The sequence below is a fragment of the Echeneis naucrates genome, chromosome 11 (assembly GCF_900963305.1).
Source record: "Echeneis naucrates chromosome 11, fEcheNa1.1, whole genome shotgun sequence".
In the NCBI taxonomy this organism is placed as follows: domain Eukaryota; kingdom Metazoa; phylum Chordata; class Actinopteri; order Carangiformes; family Echeneidae; genus Echeneis; species Echeneis naucrates.
The window spans coordinates 10,380,862-10,401,874 of record NC_042521.1 but is presented as its reverse complement, the minus strand read 5'-3'; the positions used below and the strand labels follow the sequence as shown (position 1 = coordinate 10,401,874).

General features: G+C 39.8%; 1 protein-coding gene across 3 annotated transcripts in view; it reads left to right on the top strand.

Annotated features, from left to right (window-relative positions):
- Nucleotides 1–3,771: 3,771 nt before the first annotated feature.
- The window catches only part of elmo1 (engulfment and cell motility 1 (ced-12 homolog, C. elegans)), a 69,470-nt gene continuing 52,228 nt past the window's right edge, over nt 3,772–21,013 (top strand). For 2 of the 3 annotated variants that reach the window (XM_029513694.1, XM_029513693.1), the window contains exons 1-6: nt 3,772–3,964; nt 13,483–13,645; nt 17,873–17,913; nt 18,082–18,154; nt 18,267–18,317; nt 18,443–18,612. In XM_029513694.1, coding sequence (XP_029369554.1) covers nt 13,568–13,645; nt 17,873–17,913; nt 18,082–18,154; nt 18,267–18,317; nt 18,443–18,612 — 413 coding nt within the window. In that variant the 5' untranslated portion in view covers nt 3,772–3,964; nt 13,483–13,567. Of the gene's footprint in view, nt 3,965–4,016; nt 4,137–13,482; nt 13,646–17,872; nt 17,914–18,081; nt 18,155–18,266; nt 18,318–18,442; nt 18,613–21,013 lie in introns of all 3 variants that reach the window. The other variant, XM_029513692.1, reaches the window with a different exon arrangement.

Genomic DNA, 21,013 nt, shown 5'->3' with positions numbered 1-21,013 from the left:
TGTGTACAAAATCTAAGGACTAAAGTGTCAAGAGAGATGTGAAATGTATGAGCTTTACAGGCAAGGAGATTTTTGGAAAGAGTCAGTTTGGCTATTTAGATATCTGCTATTTCGTCTCGCTGCATTCCAGATGTTGGGAAAGAAAAAAAGGAAAATGGCTTGTAGATCTGAGCTTGTGCCCTACAGTGCTTTGCTGACTGAAGCTGTGAACGGACAATGTAAGAATTTGAATAATTAGCACATTTGATAATGATGAACAAACCCAGAAAAGAATGATTCAAACTTGACTCACAAAGACTGCACTAAGCTAGGCATTTATTGCACCAGCATAGCCTCAGCTGCTTATCCACCCTGCCAGACATATAGGTTTAGTCGATTTTCTTTGTCCGGCTGTGTTGTGTTCAACTGCTGTCAGAGAAGTGCGGCGTCAGCAGCACATTAGCCTCTGTGACCAAGTCCCAATTATTGTGACTATAAACTAACAGAGAAGATAATGAGAGGATACTTGTAGAACCTGTGGGCAGTAAGACTCAACTTACAGTCAAACTCTGCTTGACATTTAATGCAGTGGGATACACCCATAAGTGTTTGGTCCAATTAAGTAGCTGCTGCTGCTGCTGCAAAAAATAAATAAATAAATAAAAAAATTACGATACATACTTCTATTTATGTAAATGAAATCAGGTTGTGATCATAGTTTTTTAACTCACACTGCTGTAATAAAATCAAGCATTAATGTTTATTTTGATGAGTTGCAGACCAGCATATGCATACAGAAAGTTGATAATGATGATCTGGTCTCAAAACTAATTCAATGGAGATCCTCTGTCCAATAAGATGGTCTGTTATTACATCCATGATAATTTCATTATAGGTTGCCCCCTGTAAGTCTGATCCTGTCAAGATTTCCTCCTCAGACTGAAGAACAGGGATTCATACTTTCTCCAAGTATCCCGTTCGGTGTGGCAATACTGGGTGTCAGTATTTCTGAATACTAATGGGTAGTGTTTAATCACTTGCATTTAAAAAAAATATGCATGGATTATAACTGCTTGAGTTGATGATTATAAGTAAAGCATGTGACTCCTCTACCATTGGAATATATTTGAATGTGGTTTTGATTAATAAATGATCCCCTGCAGTGTCATGGAATTATCTTTGCCTGACAACCTCCTCTGCAAGCTGGAATTGGGGATGTGCAATTTGGTTTTGTTTAGAAAAACTGCGAAAAAGGGGTTATGAAACAACATATGGTGGAATATTGTTGACATGACTGAATAATGCCAATATGTATGTGTATGATTCCAAATCATTTCCATTTGTGAATCCATTTAGCATTTTAGGGCTGACTGTAATCATTCAAAGTCCTGAATAACCAGCATTATTAGCCAACAGTAGTAGTGTGGACCAGGATAAGAGCCACAGCTGAGTCAAACTAAAATAATCAACAACTATTTTAATTATTAGTCAGGTTGTTACTTCATTGACTAATCGTGACATTAAGATGCTGGACTAAGCAATGACATGTTAAATTTTATTTTTGTGCCATTATTAGCAGTATTTTTAAGCTACAAAATGCCAATTTTTGATATCTATTTTGCTCTAGAATAAGACAACGCAGCTCTTCTGCTTCCACTGTGGCTGTCTTCATCTTTTTTGTGTCTGTTGTCTCAGCTAATACAGAACTTTGCTAACTGGTGTGTCAGTCAAAGAAAGCCCATTCTAGCAGTGAAGAACTTGAAGGCCTGGTGTGATGATATTATATTTTTTTGCCAGAAATAAATATGTCATTGCTTCAGCACAACCAGCGTAGCAACAAAGACTGAGTAGTTTCTGATTCGAACAGCAGTCAGTTTAGCACTTGGTCAAGTCAGCTGCTCCTGGACCTTATTCTTTCTTTCTCTCTTCAGATCTGCTCATAGCATCGATAAAGTATAGCAGGTCATTATAACATGTTTTAGCAGGTCTAGAGCAGCCATGTTTGTCTCAGCTTTAGTATCATCCAGTTATCATTTGTAAACTTTAAACTGGCTGTGAACAGCCCAGAGACAAAAACAGCTTTGGTCACCTTGAAGTTTTGTTCTTCGTGAAAATAGTTACCCGTATTTATTGGACAACATGAAACTTATCCATCTGCATGCAAAATATGTTCCAAACGTTTCACACTTCACACACAATATTTCTATAAACCAAAAATATGGTTGGACTCCACTTCGAAGGAGTGTCGGATTCAAATTCCTCAATAGTGCTGAACCCAAACACACAGGAAGCAGCGTGCGGAGGGACAGAGACTTGGGGCATTTTAAAAGGCTGATGACAGACATGGTGCAGTGTCCTGGATGGGCCAGTTGAAGTGAAGAACTGCACAGAGTCGGGGCATTCATGGGGGAGCTGACATATTTTGGATAGATTATTAAAACTTTGGGACGCAGCTGGGCAGAGTCCCCAATGAGCTCTCAGACTCAGCACTTATTTAGGCTTCCTTGACATGCAGTTATGTGTCAGTCATGCACACACTTTTCTTCCCTTTTTTATTTTTCTCTGCTTTCTGTGGTGTTTAGGTTTGGCTTCTATGAAATTAATAACCATATGATCACTCATATTTGATTTTTTTTTTTTCCCCCCCATTGTCTTCTAAAACAAAACCGTCACAAGGATGTGATATGTTTGTGTTGTTTACACTGGTGTTGCTGCCTTCAACTGTTTGGCTGCCTTGGATACTGGGTCTCTGTGGGAGTTTCACTCAGGACTGAGCGTCCTGAATGTTTGCATTTATAAGGCTCATAGGAACCAAAGTTGATCTCACTCTGGGTGGAGTAAACATCTGCTTTGGTGTGACACTTGCACAGATGCTCCATTAAGCTCTGAGTCTCATATGAAGATGTCACTCTGTTCAAACATTTGGGTTTATCACCTCTTAATTCAGGATCTTAGTTATGTGTGACAGCTCACACCATGTGACTCATCTCTTGGTTGTAGACTGTGATTGTGGGGAGCTAGAGGTGGAAGTGAAAGTTTGAGCTACAGCATTACTTATTTAACCAGCAGTAACCATTGACGTGGCTGTAGGAGTTATACAACTAGTTCAAAATCTTTCTTTTTTTTTTTTTTTAAGACTCTCTTCAGTCTACGGCTGTGACCCAGGCTCTGTGACCCTCTCCAGCTGTTCCAGTAGGTTAGCTATGTGGTTGACTGACATACATAGAATAAGGTTCAGGGTAAATGAAGCAGTATTACAAAATGACTGCAAAAGCACTTATTTGCTTTCTTTAAAAATTAGATGACAGAGTGGATACCTCTCTGTAAGGCTTCTGTAATCAGACAATTTGAAACACTACCACATGACGGTAAGGAAACCCCCCAAGGCTTCCTCATGCAGTGAAGTTTTACTTTTGTCCAACACTTGTAAGTTTGGATAAAAACATCTGCTAAATGATGAAATGTAAATCCTGCCCTTTTCAGTCTTTGGGCTAAGCTACCTGTTCCAAGAAGTTTTATCTCACTGTGATGCAATGCAGCAGGTGGCCAGGACACAAAGGAGATATTTTAGGTTTAACTGTCATTAATTAATCCATGTAGGTCGATAAAGTGTTTGTGAATGCACAGTGACAGTTCAACTGTGTGGTTTGTCTATTTTTACATGTGAATCTTAACTAAGGCCTTCCCCGCTTGCTTGTTGTCATCGTCACTTTGAATTTTGCCGCTTTTTTCACTAACAGACATGTTTCCTCTTTTCTTGACAAACGCCCACTTCCTCCTTCTGTCTGTCTCTCTCAGCACTCTTTTGCAGTCAGTTCTGAAGTCTCTGTCTACAGCTTATGATGCTGAATTCGCTCCACTTAGAGGCAGATACTTAGACTACACTTGTTGAGAAGATAGCTGCCTTGTCTATCTGCTTTCATCATCTTTTTGCACAAAGAGCAGGTTAATTAGGTGAGAAACTCCAGAGCAGCTTGTTTTCCGGGTGAGTCCTCACTTCTTCATTATGTTTCTTACTCTTTCTTCATGCTACACAGGATGCAGTAGGCCCCAGGGTGCGGCTCTGCGCCCTCCAGCTTCTCTTCCTCTCATGTGTGTCACTGGTGGGCATGAACAACGTATTCAGATGTCTCAGCTCTGAAGTAGTAAATGTCTTGGTATGTACTGTACATGCTTGTTGGTTTTCCACATCTAACCAGAAAGGGATGGAAATGTCAAAGAGTGGATGTGTTTTTAAGACAGTTAAGCACTGCGGCCTCATGGTTTGAGAGGGATGGAAATGTGGTGTCAGTAGTTGATGATCATGGAATGACTAAAAGGAGAGCACATTCACACAGCTGATAAAACTGCTGTGCTACAAAATAATTACTTGGCAGGACAATTGTTTTTTGACAATACATATTATGGATTAGTTGTGTGCCTGTAAGCATATTTTGCCTTGTTTTTTGGCAAGTGCCTATTCTTGTCTTGTTGGGTTTTTTTTCTCCCTCTCTCTCTCTCTCTCTCCGTTTCAAAACGTTCCAGTATTTTCATTATCTGGGTTAGCAGAATGCCATCCAAGTACCTCTAATTGTTTCTGACTCACTTGTTTACCTCAAGTTGCTGGCTTGCTCTGCTCACAACACATTATTTAGGCTGGGCTTGTACCTTGTTCAGCAATATACTGTAGTTTCATGCTTCACTTATTCTCTCATGTGTGCGGATTTAGATAAATCTAGAAGGACACAGATACAGTGGATTACTTGTGTGAGAGTTAGTTGGCTCGCACCTCCGCAGGAGGTTAGTTGGCTGTTGCAGAGTTGTTACGAGCTGATGGTACTAAAATTTGACAGGATATCCTGCTTGCAGAGCTCTAGTGAGAACGGAATTGGTTTGATTAAAGTTTCACTGCTTGTCACAGTTGGGAGATGTCCTGATTTCATTAAAAATCATCTGATTGTTATTATTATTATTATTATTTTTTTGTTGTCTTTGTATTTCTTTGGAATATAATCATGCTTTTTGAGTCACTTCCTTCCCTGATTGAATCTAGACAGCATATTTCTAAACCCTGACCACAGCCTTCCTCCTTTTCCTTTTGTCTTCCTTTATTTTGGAGCTGTTTTGTCAGCCCTTTGTCTTGGAGCCAGCAGCTAGGGCTTGTTGTTTTTTACGTGTTGTAGAAGAAGTAGGCATGAAAAAGTAGCAAACAAAGTATGCAAGGCTGCAGTTTCAGAGTTAAGAAGGATTTTAAAGTAGCTTAAGAAATTTTGAGAGATAACCAATATTTAGTTAGTTAGTATGTCTGAGAAAACGGGTTGCAGCAACAACCTTTGTGCTTGAATTGAAGAGTGTGAGTTAGGGTGGGTGTATTTCTTACAAGCACACACCTCCGCTTAAGGGTGTAACATGACAATTGTGTGGCTAGTGTGTGTGAGGGCACCATGCTAAGAGCAACAATTATTCTGGGTCCTTTGCACCATGTCAGTGGAATGTTGTCCCTGCTCTCACATCAGTGATGGTGCACTTTTTATTGTCCACACACACACAAACAGGCCCCTCTGGCAGAGAGGGCCCTTTGTACAGGCATCAAATGAAGAGCTAGAATAGGTCCTTTTGAAATCCATCCACCACACTGGTTATTACTCACAGACTTTTGTCCAGATAGGTGTATGCACTTAATTTTGGTTCTTCCATAGCCAAAATGCAAATGATAGTGTGAAACCTGACAATGTCTTCTATAAGCACATCACAGCTGGATGTGCTAGTTAAAGAGGACTCGTTTTTTTTACAATCTAAGAGCAGAGATTGTTTGGCATTCACTAATTGTTGATGTTTTTGAGAATAACAGATTAAAATTTTCTCCAAACAATACCCATTTTAGTGTAAAATACTCAGTATTGCTAAGAAGTGCTTGTTTGAAACAAGCAGTAAGACTGGTCCAAGAGGGTGAGATATGTGACCTAGAATGAGCAAGAATCAGCAACTTTTGCTAAGAGGATCAAAGTTGAACTTTAACTAAATGATGCACAAGATAAATGTTGTCTAATTTGACAATCCTGCAATGAATCTGGCATTAGTGAAGGTTATAATGTTCCATTCTTGTTGAAACTGAGTTAAAAGGTGTTGTGTGATCAGCTCCGATTTGTTATACACAACGCTTTGTGTGTTATTTAGTCCTCATTGATTTGACTGGAGGGAACAAAATAATAATCAGCTTTAACACAAACTGGCGATTGAAACTTCTGTGATAGTAAGACTCATTGCTGTGTTGTTTTGACCTGCATTAACTGAGTGTTCCCAACAAAGTGACTCTGTATATATCTACCAAACTACATAGGAATCACAAGTGCTCTGTCAAGCATGTTACAGACTCTGTGGCAATTATATGCACAAGTCTGAGGAGAACAAAAGTGCAATTTAGTAAAGTTTTTGTAAGTTTGAGTTCACCTGTGAGTGCCAGTTGGTGTGGTCAACTTGACATTGTCTGTTAAAACTGCTGCCCCTTTTCTTTCTGACAATAAAGGTTCATCCTTTAGAGATCCCAGGAAGAGCTCGGAGGTGAGGCTAAGCTTTATTGGATCGTGCTCCCCTTGATGTTCATGCCCATGTCTGTTTCTCTCTCCCTCCATTAGTGAGTCCTTGGAAAAAGCTTTAATTAAAATCACTTCAAAGTGCTAAAATCCTTCAAATCAAACAAAAGGGTATCTTTACCTCATTTTTCTTCTACATTCTGCCGAGATGGTTTGATTACAATTCTTAGAGAGCCGCTTTGTGTGAGTAGAAAGTGCTGTTGATGGATTCATTATAGCAGGGCGGGAAATTAAATGAGACAAATCTTATAAATTGTTCTGTTGTGAAATATGAATGGCGCTAGCAGAAGCAAGTTTATTTTCTGAAAACACGCATCACGTTACATGTATACAGCTTTTGGTATCTCCCGTTTGGATACGTTGTTCATTTCACTTCCCGTTAAGTCTTTTGTCCTCCTCTTCCTTTAGCTACTCTCTCTGGCTTTTTTCTCTCCCCTCTCTGCCTCTCCAGGTTTTAATTATCCTTCTGTTGATTTATCAATTGCACTTTTCTTTCATACTTCACCCCTTAGTTAGAGCAACTTTTTTTGCATTATAATTTTATGTTTTCTGTATGTCTATCTTTCACGATTCCTCCTCCTTTAGCTTCTCTTCTCTGTTGCTGTTCCGTATGTCCTTTGTCTTTGTGTCCCCTGTTGTCTCCTTTTCCCTCTATAGCTGATGTGACCTTCACATTACACATCATGAATTATTGAGGTGAAACTGAGCACCGTTCTGCTGCCCAACAAATCACAGGACTTCTGTCCTCTCTCTCTTTCTTCTCCTCTTACCCTCTCCTCCCTCTTTATTGATGTTTTGTTCTTTAATTTTGACCTTTGGCAGCAGACCAGCTCACAAGTTTCTGAGGGTAACATGAGATTTAGTTTTTCTCCTCTCCTCTCCTTTTGGAGTTAATCCTCAGGAATTATGGCCACTGTAACCCAGCGGCATATGCATCTCTGGTTACAGCAGAACGGCGAGTGTTTGAAGACAGACAAATGACATACACACACACACTTGGCACTTTGCGATACGCTGGCCTAGAATCAGACTAGTGTTTGGTTTTGGCAGCATTTCATTACTACAAAGTGCGGTTAAAACAAGGTAAGGATTATAAATATGTGTCAAACTACTGAAGGGAATCGGTGTAGAGTATTTTTAATCTCTTTTTTTTTTGCCAAGTTTATGAACTTTTTAATCAGATTCTGGGGAAAAATATCTGTTCTGAGATGCAAGAAACTTGGCAACAGATTTATGAGAGATTTATGGAAGAATAAAACAACATATGCAGGGTGCAAAATGAATGAATAAATAGAGGAGAAGATTAGAAAAAGTGAGATCCAGAAAAACTAAAAAGAATGTTATTCTGCGAGTAAAAAAAGATGCAGTGCAAGCTCTATGTCCCATTAGCCTGTTTAACCTGCTGGCAGAGTAAAAATAAACACACACTCACTCACAAGCAACTGAACCAGGTTGCAGCAAACCACCTGCTCTTGCATGATGAGATCTGACAGCAGCTAGCTCGATAACAAGGCTCCATTTACTGTGTAAAGAGGCTGCAATGAGATGACAGAACGACAGGTTGGAAATTGATACGCACCCTGCCAGACTATAGTAAACAATCATGGTGACATGTAGAGAATATATGCAGACAAACACATCTGAGAAGACCCGAGTGTGTAAAACTCGTGTCTCAGAAGTCATACCCTGGAGCGGTGTGTGCAGGGAGGATCACAGGAAAACATGTTGATCAAATGACTGCTGGACTATTTGTAGCCCTGCTCATTGTGAACTGGTGTGTTGACCCGCTGTGTCTCTCAATTACATTTGAGCTCATTTTCAAGGGATTCACTCTCCTTCTCACTCGTGTGTTTTTGTGTGTTTTTTCATGTATGTGTCTTTGTGTGTGTCCAATCAATGCACCTCAAGGCATCCATGTCTGAGTCATCTGTAGTTCTCAGAGGATGATGTCAAGGTGCTGGATGTACACACAAAGGAACAAATAGACATGAACATAACCTTTCCTGGAAAACCAAATAAATCCTCAGTCGTAGGGCTTTAACTTTAGACACAATTACACAATTAAACTTTGCAATCGCCATTGTTAAGGATAATTTCTCTGTGTTGTGATTTGTGAGTGAAATGTCTGTTGTGATAGTATTTTCTTTGTCAAATGAAACCACATTATTTCGAGAATAAAAAGTTGTTTGAAATAATTCTCCAGAGCAGGATAGTGTATATGTTTGTTTTGAACAAGCACATGAACATGGGGTCAAAGTTCAACCACTCAGAAATTTTGCTGTCAATGCTGATGGATGTAGACAATAATACATGATTTTTCTAGGGAGTTTTATGAATTCAATAATGGAAGGAAAGTCTACAAACATATCAGCATCTGTGAGAACAAGGGTTCCTTATACTTGCATGCAACCCATGCTCACCATTTTAGGTTTGTATGTTAGTGTGCTAAAATGCATTAATAAGGACACAGAAACAAAATGTAGTTGAGGCTGACGGGGATGCCAGTAGTTTAGCAGGCCATCCTGAGAATTACCATGAACATGTCCTGAACACAGCTGTAAGCCTGACTGTGGAGCTAAACGGTGAAGTCAGGGGGACAATCTGAGTTTCAGGCAGTGAGTTCAGTAAAGTGCTGGAGCATTGACAGGACTGACATTAGAATACCTTGAGGCCATGCTGCTGTAATGTGGCTAAAATGTTTTTGACAGTCTGTCTGAAGATTGGCCTTTTTCTGTCTTTCAATGGCAGCTGCTCTGTAGCTTTAGTCACTGCTGGTAGCGGTGTTAATGCAATATGACTGATGTGCTATCGTTCAGTAAGTCAGTAAGGTAAGTAATCAATTAATAAGTAATTCAGTAAGGCACTCTGTGCATAGGTACAGTAATAGTAATTTAATGATTACCATGTTCATTCAACAGAGATAAAAACGAAACAAAACGTAAAAATAGAAGAGAACAGTACAGTACAATAATAGTATAAACACACAGATTAAACAACCAATACTACCAAGTTAAAGCACCCAATAAAGCTTAAATGAAGGCAGTAGAGAAAAGAGGAGTTTTTAACTTCTTTTTAAAGCCAGTTCCACTTCGGGAAGTTTTCACATCCATTGGGAGCTGACGCCAGCATTGGGCACATTGGTGACTGTCATCCTGTTTAGTGTGAGCTCCAGGCACTGCTAACTGACCAATTACTGCAGATCACAGAGGCCTATTAGGCCAAACCTCAAACTTCAAATGTAATTCTGTATTGGATTTGAAAGCAAGTGAAGATTAGAAAATCAGACGAATATACCTTTTGCATAGTTTTACTTTGAACCCTACCAGCAGCATCTGAACAAACTATGGCTGTCTAATGTTCTTATTTGGTGCAGCAGTGAGGACAGCTTTGGAATTATTGCCTGCGGAGGATGTGAAGCCGCAAATAAAGTCTTCGTTAGACACCAAGTATGCATTTACTGAACACCTCTGAAGTGTCTAAGGAACTATTTTACATACGTTACAGAATCACTCTAATCTTCAATGAACATTCATATTTCAGTGTTGAAATTCAAAGCAGAAGGGTGTGGATGAGTCAATTTTGTGAAGTTGTGACAAACGTGACTTGAGTATGACATGTGCTTTGGAAAGATAGATGCATCCACATCTTGAGCTATTGATGCAGGGGCTGCCATGGAAACAGGCCCCTTGAATAAAGGCTATTTGGATTATTATGAGGTGAGTCACACACAATGCCAGGCCAGTCTCATTAGTTATACTGTCTTTAAATTAATATGCGGTCATCAAAAACACACATGCTTACGGTCACCTGAGCACTGTGGTCGTAGACACATTGCTGGCATGCACACAGAAGCTGTTTTGGTCAGGGGGTGTGCACACATTTCAGCACTCCGTTCTGCCTGTGTTCATGCAGACATACCGTGTATATCAACACAAGCTTTTCTGCTCAGCAATAGCTGTCCCCCAGGAATTAGCCTGAGCCAGTTTTAATGCATTATGGATTCAAATTAAATATGTAAACAGGATTCTCCACCAGGAAGTAGGATGATACAAGCTTTCTAGACAGGCTGCAAAAATAAATAATTGATGCCGTCTTCAGTCAGTTTTTGGGGGTATCTATGGTTCATTTTTTTTCCTTGATAACTTTGGAGTGGTGGGTTTCATTAGAGCCCCTGAAAGCCTATACAGCCTCCTCTGTTGTCGTGTCTGTGATTAGTTTTTTGGACCTCCAGCTGCCTTCTCTTAAAAAGCCATGGCGTTGCAGGTTTGTCAGAGGGTCTGGTCCTCAGCCAGGTATTGTGTTTTTTCCTGTGCCCTCTCAGAAGGCCTCTGCACAAGAACAGAAAACAGGGTGGAGCAAAGCATGTTTACAGGCTTGATGTCGGAGTGACTGTGGTGGTGACCTTGCTGTGATAAATATATAGCAGAGTGAACATGGTGACAGTCTCTTTTGAGTACTTAAGTTGTGGATTCTTAATTGTTTCAGTTTCTTGTGGATTGGCAACCTTCGCCCAATGTGAACTGAGATCAGCTCCAGCAGCCCCCCCGACCCAGAAATGGATAAGCCGTAGAAGATGAATGCATGAATGTTAACAGATGCTCTTTCTCACTCTTCACTCTATCTGCTTCAGTGAATGATACTAGGGCGTCTTTGTCTAACACACCGAAGGAACTCTTGCGCCAGACTTAAAGTTAGGCCCAGAAATATTTGGACAGTGACACAAGTTTTGCTGTTTTAGCTGGTTACCAAAACATATTCAAGAGACAGTTATATAATCAATAAGTCTCAAGTGCACACTCTTAAACTTAATCTGAGGGTATTCACATCCAAATTGAATGAAGGGTTTAGGAATTAAAGCTCTTCAGTATGTAGCCACCTCTTTTTCAAGGGACCAAAAGTAATTGGACGATTGACTCAAAAGCTGTTTCATGGACGGGTGTGAGTTATTACTTCATTATGCCATCATTAGTTAAGCAGGTAAGACCTGGAGTTGATTCCAGGTGTAGCATTTGAATTTGGAAGCTGTTGCTGCAGACCTGGAAACATACGGTCAAAGGAGCTCTCAATGGAAGGGAGAAAAGAAGAAATCCATCAGAGAGATAGCAGAAGTGCCAAATCAACAGTTTGGTACATGAGAAAAAGTTTCTGAGGGGGAAAAAAAGTGATGATGGATGATCACAGGATCCTTTCCATGGTAAAGAAAAACCCCTTCACAACATCCACCCAAGTGAAGAACACGCCCCAGGATGTAGCTGTATCAGTATCTAAGTCTACCATAAAGAAAGACGTCATGAGAGCACATATAGAGGGTTCACCACAAGGAGCTAACCATTAACCTCAAAAATAGAAAGGCCAGATTAGACTTTGCCAAAAAACACCTGAAGAAACCAGCCCAGCTGGAACAGCATTCTTTGGACAGATGAAACTAAGAGCGTCCTGTACCAGAAATATGGGAAGAAGAAAGTATGGAGAAGGCTTGGAACGGCTCATGATCCAAAGCACACCACATCTTCTGTAAAACATGGCGGGAGGCAGTGTGATGGCATGGGCATGCATGGCTTCAGGTGTCACTGGGTCACTAGTGTTTATTGATGATGTGACAGAAGACAGAAGCAGTCAGATGAATTCTAGGTGTCTAGGGATACACTTTCTGCTCAGGTTCTGCCAAATGCAGCAAAGTTGGTTGGCGGGCACAGTACAGATGGACGACCCAGGAGGTTTTTTTTTTTTTTAAGACAAAGAAATGGAAAATATTCTACCATAGCTGAGCCGAGGCAGTCATTGCCTACAGAGGATTCTCAACAAAGTATTAAAAATGAACATTTATGATAATGTTAATTTGTCTAATTGATTTTGGGCCCCGGAAATGAGGAGACTGTATAAAAATGGTGCAGATTGCTAAATGTTTCTTCGGATATTTTTGTTCAACCCCTTGAATTAAACCTGAAAGTCTGCACTTCAATTGCATCTCAGTTGTTTAATTTCAAATCCAATGTAGTGGCTTGCAGAGCCCAAATCATGAAAATTGTGTCATTGTCCAAATCTTTCCGGGCCTATCTGTAGTAGCATGGTGCTCTGAGGTTTGTCTGCTTCCTCTGTGTTTAAATGACTGAACTGAGGCCAGCTCCCAGTGAAACACAATGGCTCTTTAAAAACATTGTGACTTCTCACTTCTCTTACCTGCTGTGACCTCATTAACAGTTACAACTTTGATTTGCATTAACTCTTCACCGTAGCTGCTCCATGGGTACATCTGTGCTCTGTCAACAACTGCAAATTAAATAGGGTTACTGCTGGAAAAATGATCTCAGTTGACAAACAAAAAATCTATTTGTGTGCTTCACTTTTTAGAAGTAGGCGTTAGTAACTGAACAGTGTATTGGAATATGATTTTCAATACCACAGAAATTTCATGAAGAGGTTAGTCTTTAAGGTCAACTATTTCACGACCAGGACATTGTGTTCTAGTATCTCCTGTGGTTTCTATATTGGCAGTGATGAGATGCGTGTGCAAGATGAGTGGCATGATTTCAGATGATTGTGGAATATGATTATAGGCTAGAGTTTATGCCGTGTGTATATTTGTAAAATAAAAGTGAGTTTCCTCTTTAAATAATAATAATCATAAGCAATATAATAATACAATTATATGCTGTAAATAGGGTATGAAAGTGTATTGTTACTGTGCAACAGAGATGTGAAGTTGCCAGTTATTTGAGCTATCCCCAGAGTTCACAAATATAGTTGTTCACACCTTTTCCCTCTTATCAGTTTTTTGTTTTTTGTTTTTGGTTTTAGAGGCAAACAACCATCTGGGGGGAGGAAACAGACTCTGTTCTATATTAATATTTTGTCTTTTTCCTCTCTTTTTCCTTCCACCTTCCTCTGTTTTCTTCCCTTGCTTCTCTGCTACTCCATCTTTTCTTTCCAGTCCTGCAGGTTTGGATGACCTTGCCTCACTGGTTGTGAAATAGGTGTGAGGCAGCGAGACTCACACCAAACACCCCCTGGTAGCCATGCCGCCACCGGCAGACATCGTCAAGGTGGCCATTGAGTGGCCGGGGGCTTTCCCCAAGCTCATGGAGATAGACCAGGTAGGTGTCTTAGGACAGACCCTAATCTAAACACCATTCACAAGTCACACATTTGGCCTGAGCTCCGTTATGTAAATTATATATAATCTATTGTTGTGTGTTTATGTGAAGTGGCTCAAACATCTGTGGGTTGTGTCTGGAGGAGTTGTGGATGTAATCAGAGCAAAATATATTTATTAAGTGTTGTTAACAACTATATTAACTATCTTTAAGGAAGTACCTTATTAAACATTTATAACAGGCAACATGACTTTAAAGACATTTCACAGATTGTGATTAGTGTCGATGTTGTAACTTAATTGTAGCTGATATCAAACAGGCGGCATTATCTCAGTGTTGTCCCAATTTCGGTTTGCTTTAAATGTTCTGATTTAAACATTTCTTCTGGTTGTTATAACGTAGGCAGGAGATTTTTTATCAGATATAGACTATCAATCTGAGCTGAATATTTGAGGTCAACTAATTTATGAATTCACTTTCTTGGTAATGTTGACTGTTAGGCAGAATTTGATTAGAAAACGAACCGGTGCTAGATTTACATTCCCGATTGCTGAAACGAATGCTGAAAATGCTGGACTATCCTGTCAGTATGGTTTTTGATGCCACTCTCTGCTCTTATTTCTGCGTATGGTTGATGATGGTCTGATCAGCTATAGGCCATGCTGTGTGTCAGCTCAGATCGGAAAACACTGTAACATGCTATTAAAATAATTAACCCAAATAATAACCAACTCGTGTTTTCGGGGGTCACATGTTTACTTTTATATTGTTTGATCACACGTACAGATTGTAAAATTATTCCCGGTGTATGTATCTGACTCACAGATGGGTCTATGAGTCACCGTGGCAACTGGAGCCATGATTGCCCTTCTCAGTGGATGATCCACTGAATGAAACATTGAACTACAGAGTACATGTGCTTCAGGGTTTGCTGCAAGGTGCTTTATGTACTTAAGTGACGATTTAGGGATATAGTTTTTGTATTTAATGACCCCCTATCAGCAGTGCTCCTCCAGTGTGAATTATAAAATTGTCTTTCTTTCGTCTTAAGCCCCCCTCTCTTTATCCCCTTCCTCCGCCTTCCCTTAGTCTCTTATCTCTCCCTGTCATCTCTCTTGTTCCTCCTATCTGCTGCCTCCTCCTCCTTTTTTCTTTGTATTCTCTCTCGTTCGCCCCCCTCCCACCCAGCTCCTCCTGTCTTTCTTTTGTTGTAACAGTGAAACTTGTGCTGTGCCTCCTCTTCTGTTGTCCTCCACCATCAACCCCCACCTCTTCCTCCACCCTCTGCATCTCCTCTGTACAATAGGCCCTGCAGCAGCATATGGCTGTCTGACTCATGCGATGGGGAGTGGGTTTCAGCTCTTGAGCTGTCTTGAGACCCAGAAAAAGCATGAGTTTGTGTGTACATGAATGTGAATTTGTGTGTTTTGTTTAGTTTTGTTTTTTTTTTTTGTTTGTTTGTTTGTTTGTTTACGTGGGTACAACTTTGGATGAGTGAAATTATGTGTGGGTGTGTTTGTGTGGCAATGTGCATTCTTGTTACTATTCATGCTTGTGTGTGTGCTTAATGTGCTAACAGCGCTCTCTCTCTCTCTCTTTACTTGTACCCATTTGTATGGGGATTCATTTGGTGTGTGTATCTTTCACATGCACTTCTCACACTGTTAGTTTGAGTGTATGTCGGTTTCAATCAGTGTTTATGTATTACTGCAGAAATCACACAAAATTTTCAACACCTTATAGCCACAAAAGTCCAAGATTTGTGTAGGGGCACATTGGTTATTGCTTGTCACAACCGCCATTGTGACAAAAGGGGAAGACAAGGTAATGAGGTTTCTGATGACAAATGACAAGGGAGCTGTTTGATGATGGAAACAAATATTTTAAAGAGAGAATTTCAGCAGCAAACTGAAGGGAAATGAAAAATGTATGCCTGTTGTGAGGAAGCAGCAGTTCTCAATGGAGTCATACACATCTTAGCAGATGTTGATATTGTTGATACGTAACAATATGGATAACATAAAATAAGGAGTAGCATCATCATTCATTGGGAATCACATGCCTGGCTGCCTGATATTAGTCCAAGATTCACCCAACATTTAATTGTTCTTTGCTGCATTCTGATGGTGGTCTCTGTCCGTTTGGTCATTAAATGTGCCACTACTTTCTATGTGTGTTTTTGTCAGCAGTGGTAGTAACTGTAGTACTGTACAGTGGGTTTATCCATGCTCTTTCACTGAAAGTAGCTGCCTGTTGCAGCCAGAGAAATGGGAAACGCAAACTAAGTGACTCGGAGGATCCTGAAATGCTGCGCAGAGCTGAGAAACTGCAGGGTTAGATGCTGATTATTTGGTTTCAGCAATTTCCTTCAGGATTAATGAAGTATGTATGTATCTCTCTAATATGGTTTATGCTTTTCCTACTTGTCACTCAAATTTAGTAAACATATAGGACATTACCATGTTGTATTTTAAGTTTGTAATATACTAAAGCCAGTACTTCTACTACTTCTTTATAGGTTAGATTAGCAATTTGTTATATTTCAATTCAGTGCTGTGGGTGGTCACCTGTTATAAATGAGTCATAGATATGTTTCACTCCTGAAGTTGAGCGCAATCGCTGCTGTAAACCAGAAAGAAATAAAATAAACTTGACAATAAGAATGCAACATGAGACTGAATGTATCTATTTTTATTGTGTCAAAGGGATGCTCTTATATTCCAGCTGACTTCATAAGAGCAATAAAATTTAGTGTTAAAAAGTTAAAATTGCTCAAATAAAATGCACCTTGTGCATAATAAAATGTATGAGGTGAATGTGCAGACAGGGCTGCTCTCAGATATGGACCATAGCTCTTGAAGTCTGCTTGTTGTGTAATCAGATAACCTTGGAAAGTAACAGGGGAAGTGTGCCTCCCAGTTAAAAAGGAGACAGTTCAGTTCAAATGCTGACAGATGGTACACAAAACCTTAATGCCATTGCAGAGAGGTGAGCGCCTCTCACCCTGTACATATTTTTTTTATTTAAATGTAACATTTTTTTCAATTGCCAAAGGAAAAAAAACACTTACATTTTCGAGCATAGGACATACTAATGTAAGTGAAATAAAAGAGAAGAGATCACAGAAAAAGATCCAATGCACTCCTTTTTATATATATATATATATGAAAGACTAAATAACACTGTAAGGCAGTGTGAAGTGTTTTGAACAATAGAGTGTACCAATAATATATGTCATCATTGTAAAAATATTTGGTTGATCAGCTGCTATTTCTTTGACTGTGTATACATCGTTTTTTTTCTTTTTTCTTTCTTTTTAACTTTGTCATAAAATAGCTTTTTAAAAGTTGCACAGACACTGTTGTAATTCATACACGTAGGTCTGAAAGTGTGTGTGTTCACCGTGGTCTGACATACTCTGTCTTGAAGATGATAGCATCAGTGGCGAGCTGGCAGATATTATCTCTGTTTAGCAGCCACTCCGCTGTATGTTAGCTGTTGTTTTTCCTTCATCTTATCAAATGAGCTTTTTTCCACGTTTTTATTCTCTGTTCCCTCTTCTGTTCATATAACTGCTCACCCTCTTCTTCTGTCATGCCATGCTGTCATGCTTTTCTGTCTCTGTCATAAATCCACAACATCCTGCCACCATTATCTTCTCCCTGTAAATCTTAATCACTACAGCTTGTGCTCCATGAAAAGCCTCTTCCTCTGCAAAGAAGCAGCGATACAATCACATTCCCCCAATGCTCTGTGCATTGTATATAGATGATTGCAGAGTTGCCACACGTAGTGTGCATGTTTGCATGTTGCCTGGGTGCTTTGAAAAGACTTGGATCAAACATTGACTGCTGCTTAAGACTCCTTTAAATCAGGAAACATTTTTAACATTGTAATAATATTACCTTTACATTAAACTCTGAGATGTATCATATTTATTGGTTAATGAAAATTTGTGAAATGGCTGTTCTATTGGTGTATTGTGTTGATCTAAGTAACAACACTACTTTGGAGCAGTATGGATGAACAGTTTCACGTACAATAGCACACAGACACAGTTCCCACATCAGATATTGGACAGTCAGATAAGTACAGGTTCTTAAAGAACAGGCCTTCTTTGTACCAGTCCTGTAATATAAAATAATTGTAGCCCACTCTGAGTTGACTGTTGTTTTAGGAACTCAAGCTTTGGCTGTAGACTAAATGTAGTTTTGCCTCTCTCCACAGAAAAAGCCTCTCTCAGCCATCATTAAAGAAGTGTGTGAGGGGTAAGTCAGCCTAAATGCATGCCTTTGGATTTGAAGATAATTCTCCTGCAGCTGCAAAAGCCTTTTCCCTCTCTCCATGCTTGTATCACATTGAATGTGTTTTAGAGGATGTTTCCATGTTTAATATCAGTTCTGAAAAGATTTTTTTCTCCAACCAATGGCTTCTAGCTGGTCCTTGGGGAACCATGAAAACTTTGCTCTGCAGATTGCTGATGCAACAAATTTTTACATCACAGAAAAGGTTTGGCTATCTATAATTAACTCAAGGAAAATGTATCTGAGTTTAAAAAGAACAAAAAAATTAAAACCTCAAGCTGGCTAACTTCTGCTTTTATTTCTCCAATCCTCCACAGAATCGCAATGATATTAAGAACGGTTCAATACTTCGCTTGACCACCTCTCCTGTAAGTTTATTTTTTTGTTCAGTTTAGTCTTTTTGTATATAAGAGTATATTTTTGAATTAGTGTTAATGCACTGGGAGATTTTTTTTTTTTCTGAGTCCAGCTACATATTTGTCTTCCTGTCCAGTACCAGACAGCTGTCCAGCTTCATGAGCGTATCCAGTCATCCAGCATGGATGCCAAGCTGGAAGCTCTGAAGGACCTGGCCAGTGCTTCCCGGGACATCACCTTTGCCCAGGAATTTATCAACCTGGATGGTATCTCCTTGCTCACTCAGATGGTGGAGAGTGGGACTGAGTAAGTCAATTCTCTCCTCACCTCTTTTCCTCCATTTCTGCAGTGTTTTCTTCCCCTCAGACAATGTCTTGCCTGACGCAACAAACCAGGGATTTGTTACAGGCATCTGCCTTAACCTGACTTAAGTCCATTGTGGATTTAAGTTATCAAGGTGAGCTTTAAACACGTTCCATTGACATGGACCTGGAGACATTGAGGTTTCAGGGGACTTTGGAGCTGCACTGTGCATTTTGACTTCTTACATTTAAAGTAACTGAGTGATCCTCTCATGCAGTAACACTCTGCAAGTGAAATTGTTGGTTATTGCTTGATTTATGCTTTTGCATCAGACTTTGAGACTGGGCATTTGTAATGTATATGCTGTTGTTGTGGAAATATATTTGTCGTTCAACATACTGAATTTAATGGCAGCACTGCAAAAACTAGACAGATGTGTTCACTGTTTATTATGCATAGTGTCTTCAGTAATTTGTTTTTTATTTTTCCCATTCATCTTGTTATTTGGTGTCATAGTGAAGCATATGTTCGGTGTTGCTACTGAAATAGTAATACGGCCCCGTTGTCATTGATTGGAATTAAGTTAATCTGATATCAGTAATTTGATAAAGTGTAACAAGATGGAGTTCAGCAGGTTTGTTAGATATCAAAATATGTCTTATCAGGAGAAATCTGCCTGTTGTCATCTTCCCCATGAAATAGCAGAAATATGTAGAACGAAACACAAGCACTCTGGCTATAGGAAAGAACATGTCCACATTAGCTCTGGTGGCAACTGTAACCCCTCTAACACACTCTAAAGGTGTCAGGTGTGGTGCTGCTGAAAAGAGGACTCACTTTTACGATGTATGTAGTACATGTCCAGAGGCTCCTTGTTGACCATGAGAGTGATATTACCCTGAAAAGAGAAGAACACTCTGCACTAGCTTTTGTCTGTTCAGTACATCCAAAAAGTGAGTGTTAAAGGTTAAAGCGACGACATTTTCGCTGAAGCACAATTTCTTTTCCCTGATACCAGGGTAGATGTGTGTGTATGTATGTGTATGCTCACTGTGTAATATCATGCGAGCACAAGGTGCCAGCCAGCCAGAATCAAAACACAGGCGAGAGTTACTGCTGGAGTAAAGGCATACACAAACACACATCTGCACACAACATTTACATACGACACAAACTCTGGATTAGGGCCGCAGAAGCCAGTCATCCGAGACGCTCTCGTTTTCTACCTCATACAACTCTCATTATTCGCCTTTTCCCAGTGAGAGAAAGGATAGATTGAAGAGTTGTTTGCTTGCACGAAAAGTTTGCTCCAAAGACACACTCACTCACACACACACACACACACACGCTGTCACAATAGTGCAGCAAAAAGCCAAAAACTTGTGTTAAAAATACAACCGTGCACTGCTAGACATTAATCTATTTGTGAAATCAGTAGCTTAAAGCAAAGGGTCCCTCCTTTCCTGCACCTGATTGTTTTACCCAAAGGTTCACATCCAGGTCAGGAATTAAATCTCTTCCTCAGAAGAAACCATTTAATGATCTCCTGTTTCTGCTGCTTCTCCTTCCAGCATTACGCTCACTTCCACAATTTGACAGAAAATCACTGAAGTAATGTTCCAATTATCAAATGTTTGACCCTGTTTAATCTCACTGCAAGGAGCTATCGCAGCACAGACTCCACTCTGCTCACTGAATTACTGAGTATATTTTTATGTAAATTACCATTGTATCGCTTATACAGGACTTGAGAGTTTAAAGGTGGCCTGTGTATGTGTGTGTGTGTGTGTGCGTGTGTGAGAGAGAGTGAGTTTGAAAGGTAGAAAGAGCAAGTGGCTCTGCTGCATTTTCATCTCGACAGAAGGACCTTATGAAACATATGCAGATAGGTATCAGTGTCTGACACACACACACACACACAAATGTGCCTGACAATATACTTGTAATTTTTCAAGAGGCTAGCTGCAGGCCACTCTGGAGGGTAGAGCAGTGCTGTGATTTAATGCCTCTGCCAGGGATGTTGCACCATGTTCATGCAGAAATTAGCTAGCCGCTGCTGCTTCTGCCCAAACAAGCTCCACAAATCGAAGGCAGACATCGCTCTCTGCTGTCTGAAATGTGGAGTAACGGTCTTCATGTGCTCCGACTTAGCTGTTGTCCAGAATGTACAGTGCAGCTTCAACTAGGTTAGTAAAAGGTGTTCTTATTTTTTAAACAGGGGGGAAAGGGATTTAATTTCTTGTATAGTTATTGTAAATTCACCCCAATTACAACAATTAAAAGCAAATGTTTTCACTGACCCAGTGAAATCAAACTATCCGATCATTTTGATTGTATTTGGTTGTAAGTTTTTAAGATATCTACTTCTGTATGCTGTCACCTAAAATACAAAGGAAGTGGACAT